The sequence below is a fragment of the Ptychodera flava genome, chromosome 2 (assembly GCF_041260155.1).
Source record: "Ptychodera flava strain L36383 chromosome 2, AS_Pfla_20210202, whole genome shotgun sequence".
In the NCBI taxonomy this organism is placed as follows: domain Eukaryota; kingdom Metazoa; phylum Hemichordata; class Enteropneusta; family Ptychoderidae; genus Ptychodera; species Ptychodera flava.
In genome coordinates this window covers 45454167-45473115 of record NC_091929.1, presented here as the reverse complement: position 1 = coordinate 45473115, position 18949 = coordinate 45454167, and the positions used below count along the sequence as shown (strand labels likewise).

General features: G+C 37.6%; 2 protein-coding genes across 3 annotated transcripts; both read right to left on the bottom strand.

Moving 5' to 3' along the window:
* Nucleotides 1-209: 209 nt before the first annotated feature.
* LOC139122115 (GDP-L-fucose synthase-like) lies at nt 210-8246 on the bottom strand. Of its 2 annotated transcripts, none has more exons than XM_070687522.1 (8): nt 8138-8246; nt 7493-7671; nt 6747-6861; nt 6071-6273; nt 5181-5314; nt 4701-4912; nt 1406-1505; nt 210-1063 (listed from the first exon to the last, which is right to left on the bottom strand). In XM_070687522.1, the coding sequence occupies exons 2-8, from the start codon at nt 7621-7623 to the stop codon at nt 1008-1010; spliced, it is 951 nt and encodes a 316-aa protein (XP_070543623.1). In that variant the 5' UTR covers nt 7624-7671; nt 8138-8246; the 3' UTR covers nt 210-1007. The 2 variants fall into 2 exon arrangements, with proteins under 2 accessions (XP_070543623.1, XP_070543615.1); XM_070687514.1 differs by having other exon boundaries at nt 8120-8183.
* Nucleotides 8247-9500: 1254 nt separating this feature from the next.
* On the bottom strand, nt 9501-17474 carry LOC139122108 (GDP-L-fucose synthase-like). Its single transcript, XM_070687501.1, has 8 exons — nt 17358-17474; nt 14772-14904; nt 14347-14461; nt 12704-12906; nt 12136-12269; nt 11581-11792; nt 10745-10844; nt 9501-10372 (listed from the first exon to the last, which is right to left on the bottom strand). The coding sequence occupies exons 2-8, from the start codon at nt 14900-14902 to the stop codon at nt 10317-10319; spliced, it is 951 nt and encodes a 316-aa protein (XP_070543602.1). The 5' UTR covers nt 14903-14904; nt 17358-17474; the 3' UTR covers nt 9501-10316.
* Between the last annotated feature and the right edge of the window lie 1475 nt (nt 17475-18949).

Here is an 18949-nt window from a genome sequence, read left to right as displayed (position 1 = left end):
CACCCAGACGTCACGCCAAAATGCCAAATGTTCAACTCTTTACGTCACTGCTGACAAACAATTTTCAGTCTGGGTTACCGTCCTTTTATCAACAATAACATGGCATATTTTACTCAGTGCCTTGTGTATGCAGACCAATATTCTATTTCAACATAATTTAGGCCGGGAGTGAAGAATAAGCAGGTATCATTCAAACAATACACAAAGTTACTGTAATTTATTCTTTATTAGTAGTATATAGCACATACAAAATATTGATAAGAGAAACTTAGAAATAGAACCAAGAAAGTATTAAAATACACCATCCTTTTGAGCTTTAAAAAGAGTTGCAGTCAGAAGTAAAATAGGAGTTCACCACTTTTTTCATTCGTTCCAAGAACTTACACTAATTAGTATCTGGTAACCTTAAAACTGGAATTATAGAGACAAACGCGGATAACTTTTATGATCCTGGAAAAAAATTACGATTTCTGATCGTTAAACCAAGTAAAAAGAAGCAAAACTCATTATCATATTGATTACTTTGAACAGGTCGAAATATTATCTGATGAGGAGTCTGGTAACTAGCTTAGTCCACTAAACTTACAAAACAATATCAGAGCAAAATCAACGATGGCGACCGTAATTTGTCAGAGAAATATGTAAGCACATAATCATATTAAAAGAACGCTATTGAACCAACGTATAATTATGACTAATGCTGATTTCAAAATGTGACGTTATTTTATTTATTAATGATGGTAGACGGTTCTTCTGTTCGGCAACTGGATACTTCAAGTGTCGAGACAATTTCTAACAATGGGTCATATTTTTGGGATACTCATTAGAAGATATTGTGAACATGGACGGCACCCCCCGATATTAAAATATTGGGAGCTTCCCGGGGGGAATCAAGTTGGTCAACATCCAGCATACCGGTGAGTAAATAGTCGACGACGATGTGAAGAGCAAGGGGCGAGGAACAAGAGATATTCATAAGGACATGCACTTGTTCAATTTACGGGAAGTTACTTTCTGATGACGTCATAATTTTCGATGAACCACTCAGCAGTTTCTTTAATTCCTGAAAATGTGAAAAAGACAACAGAAGGTGGACTTGTGACTAGTCTATGAAGGATGTCATGCACATTTGAATTTATGAAATGTTACTTAAATACTGGAGTTTCTAGATTTCATTTACATCAGTTACAAGGTATAAAGGTCAAGGTTCAAGATGCTAATTACATAAAATTAATTAATATAAAAATTGTCTTTGTTAACTCTGACGGAATAAACTTTAATTACCACAAAAAAGACCACTATAACCGTTATTCTTTATCTTTGAAATAGAAAGTGTATGATTTTGAGAGAAAATCTCTCTCCGTGTGTATTATGCCTTAGACATTAATGTATTTGTTACCCTTACCTTGTTTGGTTGGCGTGAATTTAAAATCTGGCAAATATTTCCTCAGTTTTGCATTATTTACCGTTCTCCGAAATTGTCCATCCGACTTAGTCGTATCATGCTTTTGGTTTTAGCACGTTAAGTAAAATAATCGTTAGGAATTGAGGAGCTTGATCCACGCTGAGGAACGGACAGATATTCGGACTCCCAAACTTTTACAATTCTTTTCTGATCTGCTACTTGTTGAGCCTCGTTTTAAAGTTCTCGGGCGTAAGAAACATTTTCACCGTCTAGGTTTTGTGAAAGTCGAAAATTTTATTTTCCCCATAGAGATAACACAGAGATGGCGGCCATTTTGAATTCAACTATCGGTAAATAAGTAATTTGTTACGCTAGTACCAAAATTCGCCCCTGATTTTTATCTTTGATTTGGTGAGAGAATGCTTGAAGGTTTGATTGTGACGGTGAAAAGTTTGAGCAAAAGTTAAAGTCTTTCACTTACCTTAAAGCGCATTATTACAGTATATAGAGGGACAATAGCTCTAACTTTTGAAATGTTTTTAATTTTTCTTTTAGACTAGCTCTTATTCATAAAGTATTTTGAAATACACATTATCAGCCTTCCACACATGACGCATTTGCACACTGTGCAATATCATGTATACAAATGAATTCTAGTCCTGGCAAAATTGTACTGCATCAACAGTCAACGATAAAATTTGACATAACCATACACTGGCATACACGCTGTGTCGTATTTCAACATGACTTTGTACGTAGAACACTGACAGCTGATGCAGATTAATGTAAAGATTATTGATACGTAATGTTTAAGAATTTAAACCAAACGATGACTCAATATCAAAGGTGAATCTTTATAAGGTATGCATCGTTCTCTGTATAACGATCGGTGCATGTAGGCCCAAATATCGTTTCCTGGTCATGGCTTTTTTCAAAAAAGAGGCGACGGCGCGGATACTTCTATATTCATTCAATATTAATTACGGTTAGTCAGTCTGCTTTCGAAAATATAGTTAACAATTTATTTTCATGTGTTTTATTATCTTGAATTATGGTTATTTGAATGATTCTTGAAAAGATAGCTCATCACATTTTGACATTAATACTTTATTTTCTCCATCATTGATCTCTGCTCCACAGAAAGGGGGGAAATGACGGAAAGACTTAGGGGCGACGTGCGTGCTGAGCTCTTTTTGGAGCCGTTTACTCAAGCCTGCACAAAGTTCAATATGACATGTATAATTCCAAGTACAATTAGGACCCCGTGTCTTTTTAGTCCCGCGGACGAAGTCCGGCGGGGACTTATAGATTGGGTCCCGTCCGTGTGTCCGTCCGTCCGTCCGTCCGTCCGTCCGTCCGTCATCAACAGTTTCTCAGACACTGCTTAACTGATTTTGTTCAAACTTGGCACAAAGGCATAGCACTATGACCTACAGATGCACGTCGATTTATTTGTGATACGATCCAATATGGGCGCGAGGCGGCCATTTTATTGCGATTTTTCATGTCTTTGGACCATAACTCAGACATCCTTGAGCACATTCTGCTCAAACTGGGCACAAAGGCATAACATTATGCCCTTCATATCCATGTCAAATTAATTCGCGATATGTTTCAATATGGGCGCGTGGCGGCCATTTTGTTGCAATTTTTCATGTCTTTGGACCATAACTCAGACATCCTTGAGCACATTCTGCTCAAACATGGCACAAAGGCATAACACTATGGCTTTCATATCCATGTCAAATTATTTCGCGATATGTTTCAATATGGGCGCGTGGCGGCCATTTTGTTGCAATTTTTCATGTCTTTGGACCATAACTCAGACATCCTTGAACAGATTCTGTTCAAACTTGCCACAAAGGTATAACACTATGGCCTACATATGCATGTCAAATTATTTTGTGATACAATCCAATATGGCCCGAGGCGGCCATTTTGTGTGCGATTTTTCGTGTCTTTGAACCATAACTCAAAGATCCTTGAACCGATTCTGTTCAAACTTGACACAAAGGCATAACACTATGTCCTACATATGCATGTCGAATTATATTGCGATACGATCCAATATGGGCGTGAGGCGGCCATTTTGTTGCGATTTTTATGTCTTTGAACCATAACTCAGACATCCTTGAACCGATTCTGTTCAAATTTGGCACAAAAGCAAAACATTATGCCCTTCATATGAACACCAATTTATTTTGTGATATGATCCAATATGGCCAACAGGCGGCCAGTTTTTTGCATTTTTTCATGTCTTTGAACCATAACTCAAACATCCTTGAACCGATTTGGTTCAAACTTGGCACAAAGGCAGAGCACTATGGCATACATATGCATGTATCAATTAAGCTTGGGATAGGATCAAATATGGCTGCAGAACTGCCATTTTGTTGGAATTTTGCATGTCTTTCAATCATAATTCAAAGGTCATCACACCCATTTTGTCCAAACTTGGCACAAAGATCGCACATGTCAATTTACTTCGTGACATGTTCCAATATGGCTGCCAGATTGTCATTTTTTTCCAATATCGCTGTCAGATGGTCATTTTTGGATTTTTTCATGTCTTTAGGCTTAATCATATGCAAATATTCTTTACTCAATGTTGTTGAGACTTGGTACAAAGATAAAGTGCTATGGCATACATATGCATGTCTACTAATTTGTGCTATGATCCATATGGTCAATAGACAGCCATTTGATTTAAATTTTGGTGTGATTTTTTTATGTCTTTGAAACATAAACATAGGTCACTGTCCCTCGATGGACTGATTTTGTTCAAACGTGATACGAGGATAAAGTACTATGGCTGCATTCTTGTGCACATTAATTTGTTTCATTATATGATCCGAAATGGCTGATTACAACAACATACCCGATCCCATACCATTTCGAAAATTCCACCAAACCATGTGTATAGTATGTGCCAATCACGACACTGGAGGCAGTAAGGGCATCGTTATGTGATGTAATCAAAAGTTCCTTGAGTGGTCATTACGGCAGAGATGAGTCATTTATTGAACGTTCCTCAGATTACTTTATTATGCAAGTCACAGGCCTGATGCTCCCGTTGCATCAATGTCATTCCACAGCTACCTAGACTACAGCTACCTAGACACCAAAGATTATAACAAAATGGACAAGCAGGGACTGTGTCATCAACGATGACTTGTTAAATCAAGGTTATCGACGTGTGTTTGGTTCTTTCTTTCTTTCTTTCTTCTTTCCCATTTTTTCTCCCGATGAGATCTAACACGATATTATATCTGGCTTGAGAAGACACGAAGGATACAATAATTTCACCCTGGAAGTTCATAGCTTCAACCACCATCTCAGCAACCTCCTTGATAGACACTTCGTCTTCTTCATCAACAGAGAGGATGATGGGAGATATTTCATCATACTCACGCAGGACCCACATGAACAGTCTGGCTAAGTCTAGAGAGTAGATGAACTGACGACGAGGGGATCCTGTACCCCAGATGACGAATGGCTTGTTATCCCCTGGAAGAGAGACACACGGATGGATATCGTCAAGTGCAAATTTGTCTGCATTAGTAAATGAACGAACGGACAAGCAACTAAATTGATTTACTAATTATTTGGTCGATGGAATGATCGTTTCATTTAATGAATCGATATGCACTGATTTCGACCTTGATCATAAAAGAGATTGACTTAAACATTTCACTCGCGAAACGTGAGTGCAAATATAAATTTTCCTTTCTCGAAATGCGTCGCTTCAATCTAGATTAACACATGAGAAAATTACTTTTCGAATGGTATGCCTTGTCAATCAGTCCAGCTATGACGTGTCCGTCTTCAAGGTCAAAGTTGTCGTGCGGTCCAAAGACGTTGGTGAGAATTACCGAGGTAAAGTTGCAATTGTACTCCTGGTGATAACAGCTGGCAGCCATGGCAACGGTCCATTATTATTTTCGCAATAATGACGTAAACATGAAAATGAAAAATTAAGAAAAAGCGAGGTCAGCATATTTTGATATTTAATAGGCGACAAGAGTTACTGTCCAAAGTAACTCTTTATGCATAAAACTGACTAATGTGAATTTAACCAAGGAGAGTCATTTTGGGTATCGAAAAATAAAAAAAATAATATAATGAGATAGTCGGTAGAAAGACAACTAGTCTGCATCTCATATTTTTCCTTAAATTGATTTACCATATCATATGCTAAATAAGAATAGATGTGCTTCCGGTAACACGCATCTGAAAATTTGGACTGTTAGGTCGGAGGAATTGTTTTTGTTTATTTTTGTTTTTGTTTGCTGAGACCCATAAAATCTAGAGGATTTACTATTTGTTTCGAAAGTTAATGTATCGGAACGGAGAGTTTTCCCAGGATAGATCGGGTTACCGGAAACGCATGTGCTTAAAAAGCTTTTTTTTTTTATTTGGCCTTATCAAACTCTCTACGTCAAAAACTTACCAATGTGAAAATCCAAAAGAGCAATTTAGGTATAGAAAAATAAAAATATTAAATCTCTATAACGAGATAGTAGAAGCTACTCAGCATCTAATTTATTTCCTCTCATAAATCTATTATATAATCTACTGCTATTTCATTTTTTTGCATCATTATGGTTATTTTCCCTTCCTGTTATTTTGGTACTTTTCTCTCCTTTTGCCGTTTTGGTTACTTACTGGTTCATTACGTCGACCATCAGTTTAGCAAAGGAAAAACCGAATTCAGAGTCGTGGGGTACGCCATGGTGAATCATGGTCTCGTCCACCGGATATGTACTATCGGCTGGAAACACACTTGTTGAAAGGCACGAAACACATTTCTTGACATTGTACTTGAAACAACACTGCAAAACATTGTCATTTATCTTCATATTGCTCCGCTGTTGAACAAATACGTAAAAATATATCGCATGTTATATATATTGTCAGTGAGTTTTCGCATGACCCAAACAGGAGGTCATAATAACCTATAATCTTATGTCCGTTTTTAATCGTTTTATGTTCATCCGTATGTTCAATACAATACAATACAATACAATGCAATACAATACAATACAATACAATACAATACAATACAATACAATACAATACAATACAATACAATACAATACAATACAATACAATACAATACAATACAATACAATACAATACAATACAATACAATACAATACAATACAATACAATACAACACATATACGTATGTGAACGCACGTGCGTGCATAACTGCATGCGTGCGTTCATACATACATATTTTATACGCATCATTTATTAGCGACTACATTCTGCCAAGACTAGCACGTCGACATGCTGCATGTAGTCTGGATAGAATGTCGTCAGGGTGCTTCATACTCACAAAAAAATCAAGAGTTGACTGTAGATGGCGAAAGAGCCCACCCGACGCTGCTGCCAGATGTATAACATACGTAGGTCTGTACTTCTGAAACAGCGCCACTGTCTCTGACTCTGATCTGGAAAATGAAAGGAAATGACGTACGTTGCAAAGACTGTGAAGACAGATTCAAAACTGCAAGTATGAATCATTACGTTTAACTCCTCCTCTTGTTATGTGTGTGATTGCGTGTAACCAGGAGAATACTCGGGGACAGATATTCGGACTCTCAAACTTTTACAATTCTTTTCTGATATACCACGTGTGGCGGTTCATTTAAAGCTCTGGGTGAAAGAAAACTTTTCATCGGCTTAGTTTTTCGAAATTCGAATTTTGTTTCCATAGAGTTAACACAGGGATGGTGGCCATTTTGAATTTTAAATATCGGTAAATCTTTGGTTATTTGTTTCTCTAGTGCGAACATTGCACGGTGACCTCCAATTTTTATTTTTGATTTAGTAAGAGAATGGCTTAACGTTTCATTAAGGAAAGTTTGAGCGAAAGTTTGTCTTTCACTTCCGAGGTGCATACTATCTTATGAAAGGAATGTTTTGATGATATATCCTGACCTTTCTACTATATATAAACAGCATGCCTATGGTCTTTTTATTAACCGCATGCCTAGCGTCTGATAGATATTAGCATACAGAAATACTGTCAAGCTATTAAGGATGGAAACATAAGATTTGGTTTTTACGGACATTACTCACACAAGATTAGCATCTTTAGACGACACAAACACCCATCTCTCATTTGGCCTGGCCTCTTCAATTGCCACCTTCTCAATGGCTTTGCCGATCAACCCAGTACCACCAGTGACCAAGACCACCTCGGGTGCCATATTCAGAACTCAGAAACAGCACACAGGCGGATTAGGGGTGTGATATGTCTGTGAAATATTAAAAAAAAAATTAACTGTTACCATACTGTTATAATTGACGTTATAATGTAGTGCAGTATAGCTACTGGCGCTCCAGACGCGCAGCTTGTGCAACGAGAGTGTTCGCCATGGAGAATCCTGCCACCCCTAATGCATGACAATAACTGTTAATATCGGTTTTTTCATATTTCATAGAATTTAATCACATCCCTAGCCTGCATGTGAACAGAATAATGTGTCTCTCAATTTACAGGTAAATGAGTCACTCTGGTCTGTTAAAATACCATTTTCAAATTCCACGTAACGCGCAAGGCTTCAGTGCTTAAAGACACAGATGCAAAAAGATCAGAAAATTTATACGTTGTTTTACATATTTGCCTGGCATCGATGCGAACTTTGACTAGACCTGTTGTAGTCTTGTGTTTGTAAAATCCCAGCAAAACAAGAACTTTGAGACTCAGCATCGTCTTCTTACCTGTGGCAGGTGCTGTAGTATTTCGATGCAATTGTAATATCGCTATGGTTTCCGTATAAGAATTCAAAGGCTTGCAGGTTTTTTGAATCACTGCATATATATTTGTGACGTCGATGGCAGCAGCTGGCGCGTGTCACGTCAGATGGACGTTTTTAAGCGTTGTAGGAATGAGCCGCTGAATCTGTCTCATAGACATGAATCTGAATCTGAATCTGTCTCACAAATCATCCAGCAAACGCTACATTTGCTATGTCTATTTATGAATCCCGAAAGACAAATAGAACTCAAGAAGCGGCCTGAGTCGAAAATGTTAAGGACGATGTCACAACAACAAACAAACGAAGAACATTCCCAAAGACAATTGCACTGCCTTTGAACTCAATGTCCTTGCTAAGTCCCCGTCGGGAATGTGTCCCACATACAGCTTGATTGTCACGTGTATGTCCGTCGGAGTATCGTTGCTATTTCTTGGACATGACATTCCACTCATGCTTGGTATAAAAGGATAGTGAACGTCACTGTGCCATAATTATGCATATTAATTTGTTTAACGAAATGATCCAATGTGACTTAAAGGCGCCTTTTCGCATGTCCAGACGTCCAGTCTGACAAGTCAGGACCAAGTTCATCAAACTTTGTAGTGGCATAATACACTCTTACACACGTATACACATAGTTTTAGTAGCTGCTTGATTTATTTTTTTCATGTCCAAAACACTATTGCATTGTCCTCCGTTTTCCTTTTCCGCTATTTATACTGTAACAGTCTTCATGGTGCTATGAAAAGGGATAATTCGTATCAAAACATTATTTCCGCATACCGAAAATCCTATATGCTTATGAACAGCACCACCACTCGAATCTTCCAGGCTGAGACTAGTTCATTCCCCTTTTTTCACATACCTCGACACCTGGCTCACAAATAAACCTGGTATAATTTTCTAGAAGCATCACATTCGGGTTGGCAAATGCATGTTGTCCTGAAATGCCGTTTGAAGTTGACATGAGTTGGTGTTCACTGCTGGACAGAAATTATCATTTTCAGTTGCAAGTAGTGGAGGGAAAAGTAGGGTCGCTCAAAATTATTAATATTCTGGTACACATCACTGTCAATAATACCCGCTAAATCCTTAAACTCAGTAGGGACTTTGTCATCTACGATGTCAGGTTAATTTCTGAATGATTGTCTCTTAAGCCATACCGCACATTTCGTGCGATTTAATGAAACCATAATTTATGACAAAGGTGTAATTATGACGATATCGAAACCTAGAAAATAGAATGGATCGGTGCTGCCATAAACGTTGAAGAAAAACGTACAAAATATTGAACACACAGATGGAAAGAAAGACGGCTCAATCGATGCTATTTACAACAAAACATTCTTTATTATCAAAATAATAAGTCGGAAAACATCCAGGAATAGTGTCTACAAGCCACAACCGTGTACAAAATGCGAATGTTACGTTTCTCAAGCACCTTTTGCACATTTTACACAGGTGTATACATTTATGAAAATAGAACATAGAAAGTAAAAATCGTAGTGTGCAATTTTAACCTTTGACAAAACTGCATATATTCATAGTGCTTCATGTCTATGAGTCATTTGGCTTTTCAGAAATGAAAATGCTTGAAAGGTTTACTGATTTCACGTTTTGTAATGGATAAATAACTCTAATACGTGAAGGATTCTTTTCAAAGTTACCCTATATTGGCCCATTCTGGATTACTGTACAGTTCTGACGAACCGATATAACAATTGATTGCGACGTACAGTTTCTAGCTCACCCTGTAGTAGCAAGAGCTGTAGGGGCAGATCAGGAGTCAAAGCCGACCACGGCAAGATTATCTTGCCCCTCCTTTTTTCCTTGTTTTTCTAATTCACAAAAATAAAGATATTTTTCGAAAATTTTTGTACTGTACACATATTTAGTCTCTGTCAACGTAACGTTTTAAGTATTATGACTATAGCTAATTGTACAAGCTATTGCGTTTCTTAGTAAACACATGGTGATTTATTAATCTATAGATCATCAAAGGATTAAGATGACAAGTGGCATCCGGTAACGCGGCAAAAATGACGACAACATAGGTGATGATGATGATGATGTGAAGGTTAAGACGCCGACGAGCACTGTAAGTTTGCACTGTCCTTTTCATGTGTAAACTTTGCAGGCAGTTACTTCTTCGCAAGGTCATAATTTTCGATGAACCAGTCTACCGTCTCTTTGATCGCTGAAATACAAGATGTGAAACCAGTCCTGGTGTTAAAAATTAAAGGTTGTGCAATCGGCAAGTCAAAAATAGATCACGAAGGGATGGCGGCCATTTTGAATTTCAGATATCGATAATATTGGGTAAATCGTTTCTCTAGGACAAAATCTGCGATGTGACCCCCGATTTTTATCCTTGATTTTGAAAAAGAACGGTTGAAAGTTTGCTTGAGGAAAGTTTGAGCGAAAATTTAAGTTTTAATTACGAGGCGAGCACTACCCTAAACTTGAGACTATCAAAGAATCGCTACAAAAAATACGCCACCGAGGGCGCTCTCTGAGTTAATTAGTACAATTATGATGTTTGAAATTATGATACTGTTTCAACACTTACCTTGTTTGGTAGGCGTGAATTTGAAATCAGGCAAGTATTTCCTTAATTTTGCATTATTTGCCGTTTTCCTGAACTGCCCATCCGACTTACTGGTGTCATGCTTATTATAATGTTAAGTGCAGTGAACATTAGGCCTACATATTGAATAAGGTGTCCTTCTATTTTAGAAAGCTATCCAATAGGGACCAGGGGGAATTACAAATACGTGTCATTTACAAATGAGGAATATTGTCACGACTACACACATCCATATTAAATCATCCACCGAGAAGCCTTCATTTTTCCAGGTTGTCCTCTGACTCTAATGCTTGAATACCAGCTAAAGCATCTAAGGCAAGCTATTGAGGTCAACATAAGGGAAAGAAATGGCTTTCTTTGAGATTGTGTGAACGCTCAAAACATGTTTAAATATATTGTCTTGCAAAGGACGTCAACATTACCGTTGCATAGGTGTACCGAAATCATTGGATATACTGGTTTAATACATTTACTTTTGGCTACTTCTATTATAATTATTCAGATGTATGTTCAAGCTTCTGTTTTAATGATGGTTGCTAGTTGATCAACATCAGCGTTTATGTATACTGTCACATGTTCCAATTTTGCCACAATTACCATGGAATGACAAAATCTAACCAATCACAGATTTTAAGCGGGTGGCCTCTTTTTAAAAACAGCGCCCTTACGTGGGCATTTTGAATACCAAGGAACGCCCCTTTTACCATATATGGGCATATTTAGATTACAGGTGACTGTATACCTTTAATGAAATGGATAATCCAGAGCCATTTCAAGTTCGTGAATACAAGACTGAGCTCGCTATTCCACAAGGATACAATAACTTCACCCTGAAAGCCGATGGCTTCAACCACCATCTCAGCAACCTCCTTGATAGACACTTCATCTTCTTCATCGACTGCCAGGATGATGGGAGATACGTCATCATACTCACGCAGAGCCCAGATGAACAGTCTGGCTAAGTCTAGAGAGTAGATGAATTGACGACGAGGGGATCCTGTGCCCCAGATGACGAATGGCTTGTTATTCACTGCAAGACAGCAACATTTCAAACATTACTGAACATGTATCTTAGGACAACGTTAGGTACAATTTTTTTTTTGAAAATTTAGATGATGAGGACATGGTCAAAGGAAAAGCAAAGAAATAAAATATATATGTAAATAAATCGACTGACTGGTTATTGATTTGATTGATTGATTATTCATTGATCGATTAATTATCTGATGGATGGATTAAGTCAGTGTAGAATTATATCTTGATAATGAAAGACAGTTGTTGATAACGTTCGATTCACGATGCGAACGTGAAACTAAATTTTTGGTGTATCGCAATGCATCGTTTCAGTCAAGGTGAACGAATGAATACGTTACTTTTTGAATGGTATGCCTTGTTAATCAGTCCAGGTATGACATGTCCGTCCTCAAGGTTAAAATTGTCGTGAGGGCCGAAGACGTTACTAAGAATAACCGATGTAAAGTTACAGTTGTGTTGCCGGTGATAGCCTCTGCAGTGGCAGCAGACCGAGATGTGTTCCGCAACGATGATGTCAAATGGAAAAGGAGCAAAGCATGCAAGGTGAAGTCAGTGACTGTAAAACATAATTAATTTTATATCATACATGATTTAAAATTCCCTATAAACTACACTGATTGAGATGATATGCTACAAGACCAAGTTTTGTATTCAAAATATTTTTTAATTACATGTATATCTTCATGAATATATGTCGAAATAACGAGTCAATATATCGCTCAAACGAGTAAGCACCATGTTTTAATGAGAGAATATCTCGTCGTGTCAGTATATTGTGGACTTTTTCATTTCATTTTTATTAAGTTTTCCATGACCCTAAACTTTTTCTTATATCTTGAAGTAGTCTTATATATTGTTCCTGTTTCTGTTTAGACCAGTGTAATTTTCTTTTTGTTGTCTACCTACCGGTTTAGCACATCAATCATAAGCTTAGCAAAGGAAAATCCGAATTCAGACTCGTGGGGCACGTCATCGTATATCATGGTCTCGTCCACCGGATATGTACTATTGGCGGGAAACACACTTGTTGAAAGGCACGACACGCATTTCTTGACATTGTACTTGAAACAACAGTGCAAGACATTGTCGTTTATTCTCATATTGACACGCTGTTGAGCAAATACAGAAAACGTGGCGTAAGTTAATTCCTCCTGTATGTTTGAAAAGCATTTTATATAACTTTTTGTCGTTACTATATACTATAAATGTGATAGCATATGCCACAGACACGCAAATGAATTGTCAAGACTAACATTATATACAAGATTTGTTCAACGTTACATGAACATCAATAGCATTTATAACACACATCATCTGCATTCTGTGTTCTCTGATAGTCACATGGGATGCGTTCTTAAGATGTTTTGGCGCTGATCCACGTAAATGATGTTATCAGGCATCAATTGTTTGAACTGTTGCCTGCCAGGCATCAGTCTCGACAACTGATGCCCGCTTACTTCAAAAACGACATTTGCGCAAGTGCGGACGGCAATGTATACAAAGATGTTGTCTGCGGCCAAGGGAAAGGATAGTCGAGAAATTTCTCGGATTATATGCAACATTTGCGCAAGTTTTGTGATTGGTACGTACTTATGCATGACTGTGAATGAAATGTGTTATAAAACACAGTATATTGCAGGCGTACGTGAACTTCGAGGGGTGGAGTTTTTGACGACGATGGTTAGGATTAATTCATTATGCAAATAACCGTGAGGCCATTACCCATTGGAAGTAACAACGAATTGTCATTTCCATCAGGTGACAAAAGTGGCTTGCTGAATAACTTATCATGACAAAAAATGCAAACGAAGTAACATCCCGGAACGTCACGTTTGAAACTGGTATGGCGCATTTCAATGTTTACAGCATCTGTGCCACGATAAAATTCTTGAAAGAATTTCACCTCTTCCAGTGATTAGAAACTGAAATCCAGTAATGGGCACACAAGTTACATTATATCATAAGCGTGTATATCATAAGTGTGAGGTAATTTTGCTGATGATGGAAGAATCTCTCAAACTACAAGTTAAAAAGACAATTCTTGCAGAATCATTTCAGTGTTGTTGTGACTGAATGTACGATGAAAGCTTCTTTAAGGTAATCTGCGCCTCGAAAGTGAAAAACTTAAATTTTTGCTCTAACTTTCCTCAATGAATCTTTCCACTATACTTTTTCAAAATCAAGAATAAAAATCAGGGGTCACCGTGCAAATTTTGATACTACAGAAACAAATAACCCAAGATTTACCGATATTTGAAATCCAAAATGGCCGCTATCCCTGTGTTAACTCTACAGAGAAATATAAAGTTGTCGATTTAAGAAAATTTAAAACTATGAAAATTTTTCTTACACAAAGAGGTTTAAAATAAGCCCCAAAGAGGGGTAGATCAGAAAGAAATTGTAAAAGTTTGAGAGTCCGAATATCTGTCCCCGAGGCGCGTTCTACCTTAGGACAACTATGCAATGATATTGTCAACTATGTGTTAAATCATCGAAATGCATGATTCAAATAGAAATTTTAACTTTGTGAATTCTCCATGAGTACTCACGAAAAAGTCGATGTTGTGAGCCATATTTCGAAAAAGTCCTCCAACCATGGCCGCCAGGTGGATAACATGGGTTGGTTTGTGTTTCTCAAAGAGTGCCAGAGTATCAGCTTCTAATCTGTTCATAAACATGACAAAGTAAAGCAAAGATGCAAATAAACAATATGTATGTCATATTATAGGATATTTCGTATCACAAATTTCCATGCACAGGTACATCGATGAAAACCGAAACATCGCAGACCGAATTAATTCTTGGTCAACTGGCATACATTCTATCAAACTGCGTGTAAGTTTGTGATTACTAACCCTTCCATCACAATGGCTTCGTCCAATGCCATGTTGCTTGTGGAAACTCTGGATTTCAACGCAGATGAAGTGATTTCACAAAGTGAGAAGCAATTGATTTAGTCTAGAATTATACTCACTCGAGATTAGCATCTTTTGAAGACACAAACACCCATTTCTCGTCTGACCTGGCCTCTTCCTTGGCGACTTTCTCAATCGCTTTGCCAACCAATCCAGTGCCACCGGTTACTAGGATGACCTTTGATGCCATTGCTTTACAGAGCGAAAATAACAGAATTTAAAATTAACCAAGGCTTTATGAAAAGCAAGCAGTGGTTACAGCTGCCACGTACATTTCTCTGGGATTTTTAAAAATATTTCTCGTGAAGGGATGTCATTACTTTAGCCTTGTCGACGCAATCGAGGTTTATTCCTTAGCAAATCCAACATGAAGAATACTCCTTATTCTTGGTTTTAAAGTGGCTCTTAAGTAGTTCAAAAGTAGCTGCATATTTGATACGCGACTGGATGCCGTGCATGGCGCATGCTCAAACATCCTTGTTGTTTCAGGCATTGATGTTTGAAATTATACAAGTCTGTTAATTATGTTTATCATATATCAATGTGTTTCTATCGATTTCTTCGCAAAAAACAGATTGCAAACCGTAGTCTTTGTCATCCCAGTGCACGAAAATATGTCAACGTGATTATATATTTTAGAGTGGTCGCTAAGGATTTCTGTAGTATGGGGCAGAAGAATTCGACCAAGTCAACCACTTCCTGGGTAAGTTACCATATTATCTAGCGATATTTAACGGGCTGGGAACATTCATGCTCTCGCGAGATCAAGATTGTATCATATCTAGTCTGGTTCGCTGACCCATCTTTACGGCTAGCTGCGCTGCTAATGAAAATAGGGTCAGGTATGGGCTATTGTAGGCATGGCTATCATTGGTCAATAGGACGAGAGCAGTGATTGCGTTGAATTCATTATTAATTTGGAGCTACCTTCGAATTTAGGTTTCGTATGCCATGGAGTCATTTTACCTCCATAGTTTCCCGAACCAAGCATCCTATGTCGATATTGAATGAAAAACAAAAATTCATTTATTTTTGAGTCATTGGCGTACATGTCAAAGGTCACCAAGTTCAACAGGTCACGTCCGAGAAAAAATCATAGACGATAATCGTCATTTCACCACTAAATACCATCGTAGATGAACAGATTCTGAGACTTAAAAGTGAAGTCGTGCAAACAACTTCAAGGCTTGATGTTTCCAATGAGATCTACTTCCCCAGCTTGCCACTGTAAAGATGAGGTGATAACATGATCTTTTCAGGTAAAGATGAGGTGATAACATGATCTTTTCAGGTCCAGTGGTCATTAATATGCAGTCAAAATTTTGACCGAAACATTAGCCCATACCTGAACCTATTTTCGTGAGCAGCGCAGCCAGCGGTAGAAACGGGTCAGGGAACCAGACTATATTCATATCCTGTCATTTCAAAGGTACATCGATTTATGCTAATTGCATGCTGTAGATTTTTGTGCTTAACGCAAGTAGTGGCAAATTGACAGCATTAGCCAATTTGTTAATCTTCTCAACAATGCTTAAAAGCTGGTATTTGTATTGTTTGCTACATGTATACCATTATAACCAGCACTGTTTCAGGTAGAATCGTATTGTATTGTTCATAGATTTCCATACAAAGTAAAACCATGTTCCATTTCACTCTTAGTTCCAGGGTCTATGACTGCTTGTACGTTTCGCTCAATTTCGTCCTCATTGCCACAGTCCCATGCAATAAATATAAAGTATGACCCGCGTAAACTATATACTGAAAAATTTCACTCTTCTCCTGCACAATCCCCCCATGTCCCTGAACCCATCCTTGAAAAAATTTAAGGTTTCCTAAATCAATTTAAATTTTTATCCAGTCTGTTCTCCTGCATTATTATTCGTTGTGTAAATGGTCAAGTTACTGTCTTAGCCATATAATACCACCGCCATGTAGTGCCAATCTCAGTCCCCGGTACAGACCTTCTCATAGCCGAGAGCCGGAACGCCGTCACCCTGTCGGAAGTTCCGTCCTTGAGCGAACTAAAAAGGGTCAATTGAAGGTGAGGTCGACCTTTCCATGGACTATAAGCAACTCGAGTATATTCACAATCAACACACTGTGTATCTCGTATGAAAGTTTAGATTGATATCGGCTGAGTGTCGACCCATAAGCCTATAGTTTTACACTGTCTCTACTTTTGGTCACAATTGTTTTCAACGAACTTGTTGTCAAATAACACACATATATTCAGCTTTCGCTGACGTACACCACTTCTCTGTGATGCCAATAGCGTATCGAGGTCGAAACAAGACAAATGGACGTATTATCTCATTGTCTGGACCGTTTTTCTTACCTAGTACAACGGTTTTGCCGTTGTCCAATTTATTTTGATTGCAACTTCTTGCCAACACAAATAGTAGTTCAAATAAGTGTACGCTTTGGACCGTAATCCACAACATTTACACATTGCCAACATAGTGCCTCCACATGCGAAAGAGATACCACCTTGTACCAAGTCCCTGGACACAGACACACCTGCACCCAGAGCTACGTCAAATTATATGCCCAACACATCTCTGCATTCTGTTGCAAATATTCGAGACACTTTTGAACATCCATAAAATTCGATTCAGATAAGAAACTTTAGAGAAAGTAAAACTTACTTCAGTATCTTTTTTTCAGGAACTTGAAATGTACTTTATGTCACCGTGTAGCGACCTCGGGTCTTTCAATAGAAGTTGTTGTCCTCAGCGTATTCAGTCACCCCTATCGTTTGACCTGCCACCCTATTGTTAACGCTCTACAGTCCTGCTGTACCTGCAACTGTTCCATGGCTTGTTTTTCATAGCACTTGGATTCTAAATTTCAATGTAAACGTTGGACTGTTTTCACTCTGATTTTCCTTAAAGTTTCTTGAACAGTAAATCCATTTCATTTTGATTTGGACGTTGCTTTCCATGTCCATTTCAAACAGAATGAAAGGGACAACACTGCAGCTGTAACTTTTTGAATACTTTCAGATACAAGTGCATCTTGTGTGCGTACGTCTCGCTAAAGTATGTTTAACTGTAAAGAGTAGCGTTTTTCGCATTGTGCAATATATATAATATGCATTCCAAACTTAAATCAAGCCCTCAGTATGACATCAATAGGACATGGCACACACATAGAAGCTGTGTTGATGAGTTGAACCCTAGGCATTCCGACATGACCTTGGCAGAAAGCCAAGAAACTGTACGCTTCAAATTGAACAAAAATACTGGAAAAGTATCTTAAGGTAGAATGCGCATCTGAGACATATTTTCAGGCGCGTAAGTTCTGTCTGTACTTTTCTTGTCTACCACTTGTGGAACTCATTTTTAAGTTTTTTTTTTGCTGTAAAAATGCTTTTACTGTCTTAGTTTTTCAAAAATCGGAAATGCTGTTTTCCCCATAGAGTTAACACAGGGATGGCGGCCATTTTGAATGTCAAGTATCAATAAATGTTAGGTAATTTGTTTATCTAGTGCAAAACTTTGCACGGTGACATGACACCTTTTATTCATGATTTGGTGGCAGAATGATTGAAAGTTTCATTGAGGGAAGTTTCAGCAAAAATTGAAGTCTTTCACTTTCGACGTGCATACTACTTTAAGATGCCAATAAAGTCAATCATAAGCTTTTATTGACTTTCAACATACTGCTCCTTTAGATTTAATTTCTCTTTGATTTTTGAATCGCATACTAGTATTTAAATTGCAAGCCAGCATTTCAAATTGAATACTAGTCTTTCAAATGTCAAGCTAGTATAATTTAAAATTGCATACTAGTATTGTAATATGCAGACTGGTATTTCAAATTGCATACCTGGTGTTTTTAATCACACACTAGTATTTCAAATCGCACACTGGTATTTCAAATTGCATACTGGTATTTCAAATTGCAGACGAGTATTTCAAATTGCATACTGGTATTTCGAATCGCATACTAGTATTTTTAATTGCGTACTAGTATTTCAAATTGTAGACTAGTATTTCAAATCGCACACTGGTGTTTCAAATTGCATAGGTGTTTCAAATTGCTTACTGCTATTTCAAATTGCATGCTAGCGTTTCACATCGCCAAAACGAAATACAACTTAATTTTGTGTTTAATTTTCATTTTTACTGTGACTTAAAAACACTGCAATTTAAAATCTCTTTGTTTTTAAATTGCAAAATCAGTGTCATTTCCATTTTCCTACCACTTTAATCATGAATTCAAACATTTCAATTTC

What these genes read in the sequence shown, in the direction of transcription:
- LOC139122115 (XM_070687522.1), bottom strand. Translation starts at nt 7,623, where the DNA reads ATGGCACCCGAGGTGGTCTTGGTCACTGGTGGTACTGGGTTGATCGGC. An exon ending in ATGGTCGACGTAATGAACCA is followed by an intron (nt 5,315 to 6,070) that starts GTAAGTAACCAA and finishes CATGGCTGCCAG; the next exon opens with CTGTTATCACCAGGAGTACA. An exon ending in CAAGGCATACCATTCGAAAA is followed by an intron (nt 4,913 to 5,180) that starts GTAATTTTCTCA and finishes TCTCTCTTCCAG; the next exon opens with GGGATAACAAGCCATTCGTC.
- LOC139122108 (XM_070687501.1), bottom strand. Translation starts at nt 14,902, where the DNA reads ATGGCATCAAAGGTCATCCTAGTAACCGGTGGCACTGGATTGGTTGGC. An exon ending in TCAAAAGATGCTAATCTCGA is followed by an intron (nt 14,462 to 14,771) that starts GTGAGTATAATT and finishes GTTTATGAACAG; the next exon opens with ATTAGAAGCTGATACTCTGG. An exon ending in CAAGGCATACCATTCAAAAA is followed by an intron (nt 11,793 to 12,135) that starts GTAACGTATTCA and finishes GCTGTCTTGCAG; the next exon opens with TGAATAACAAGCCATTCGTC.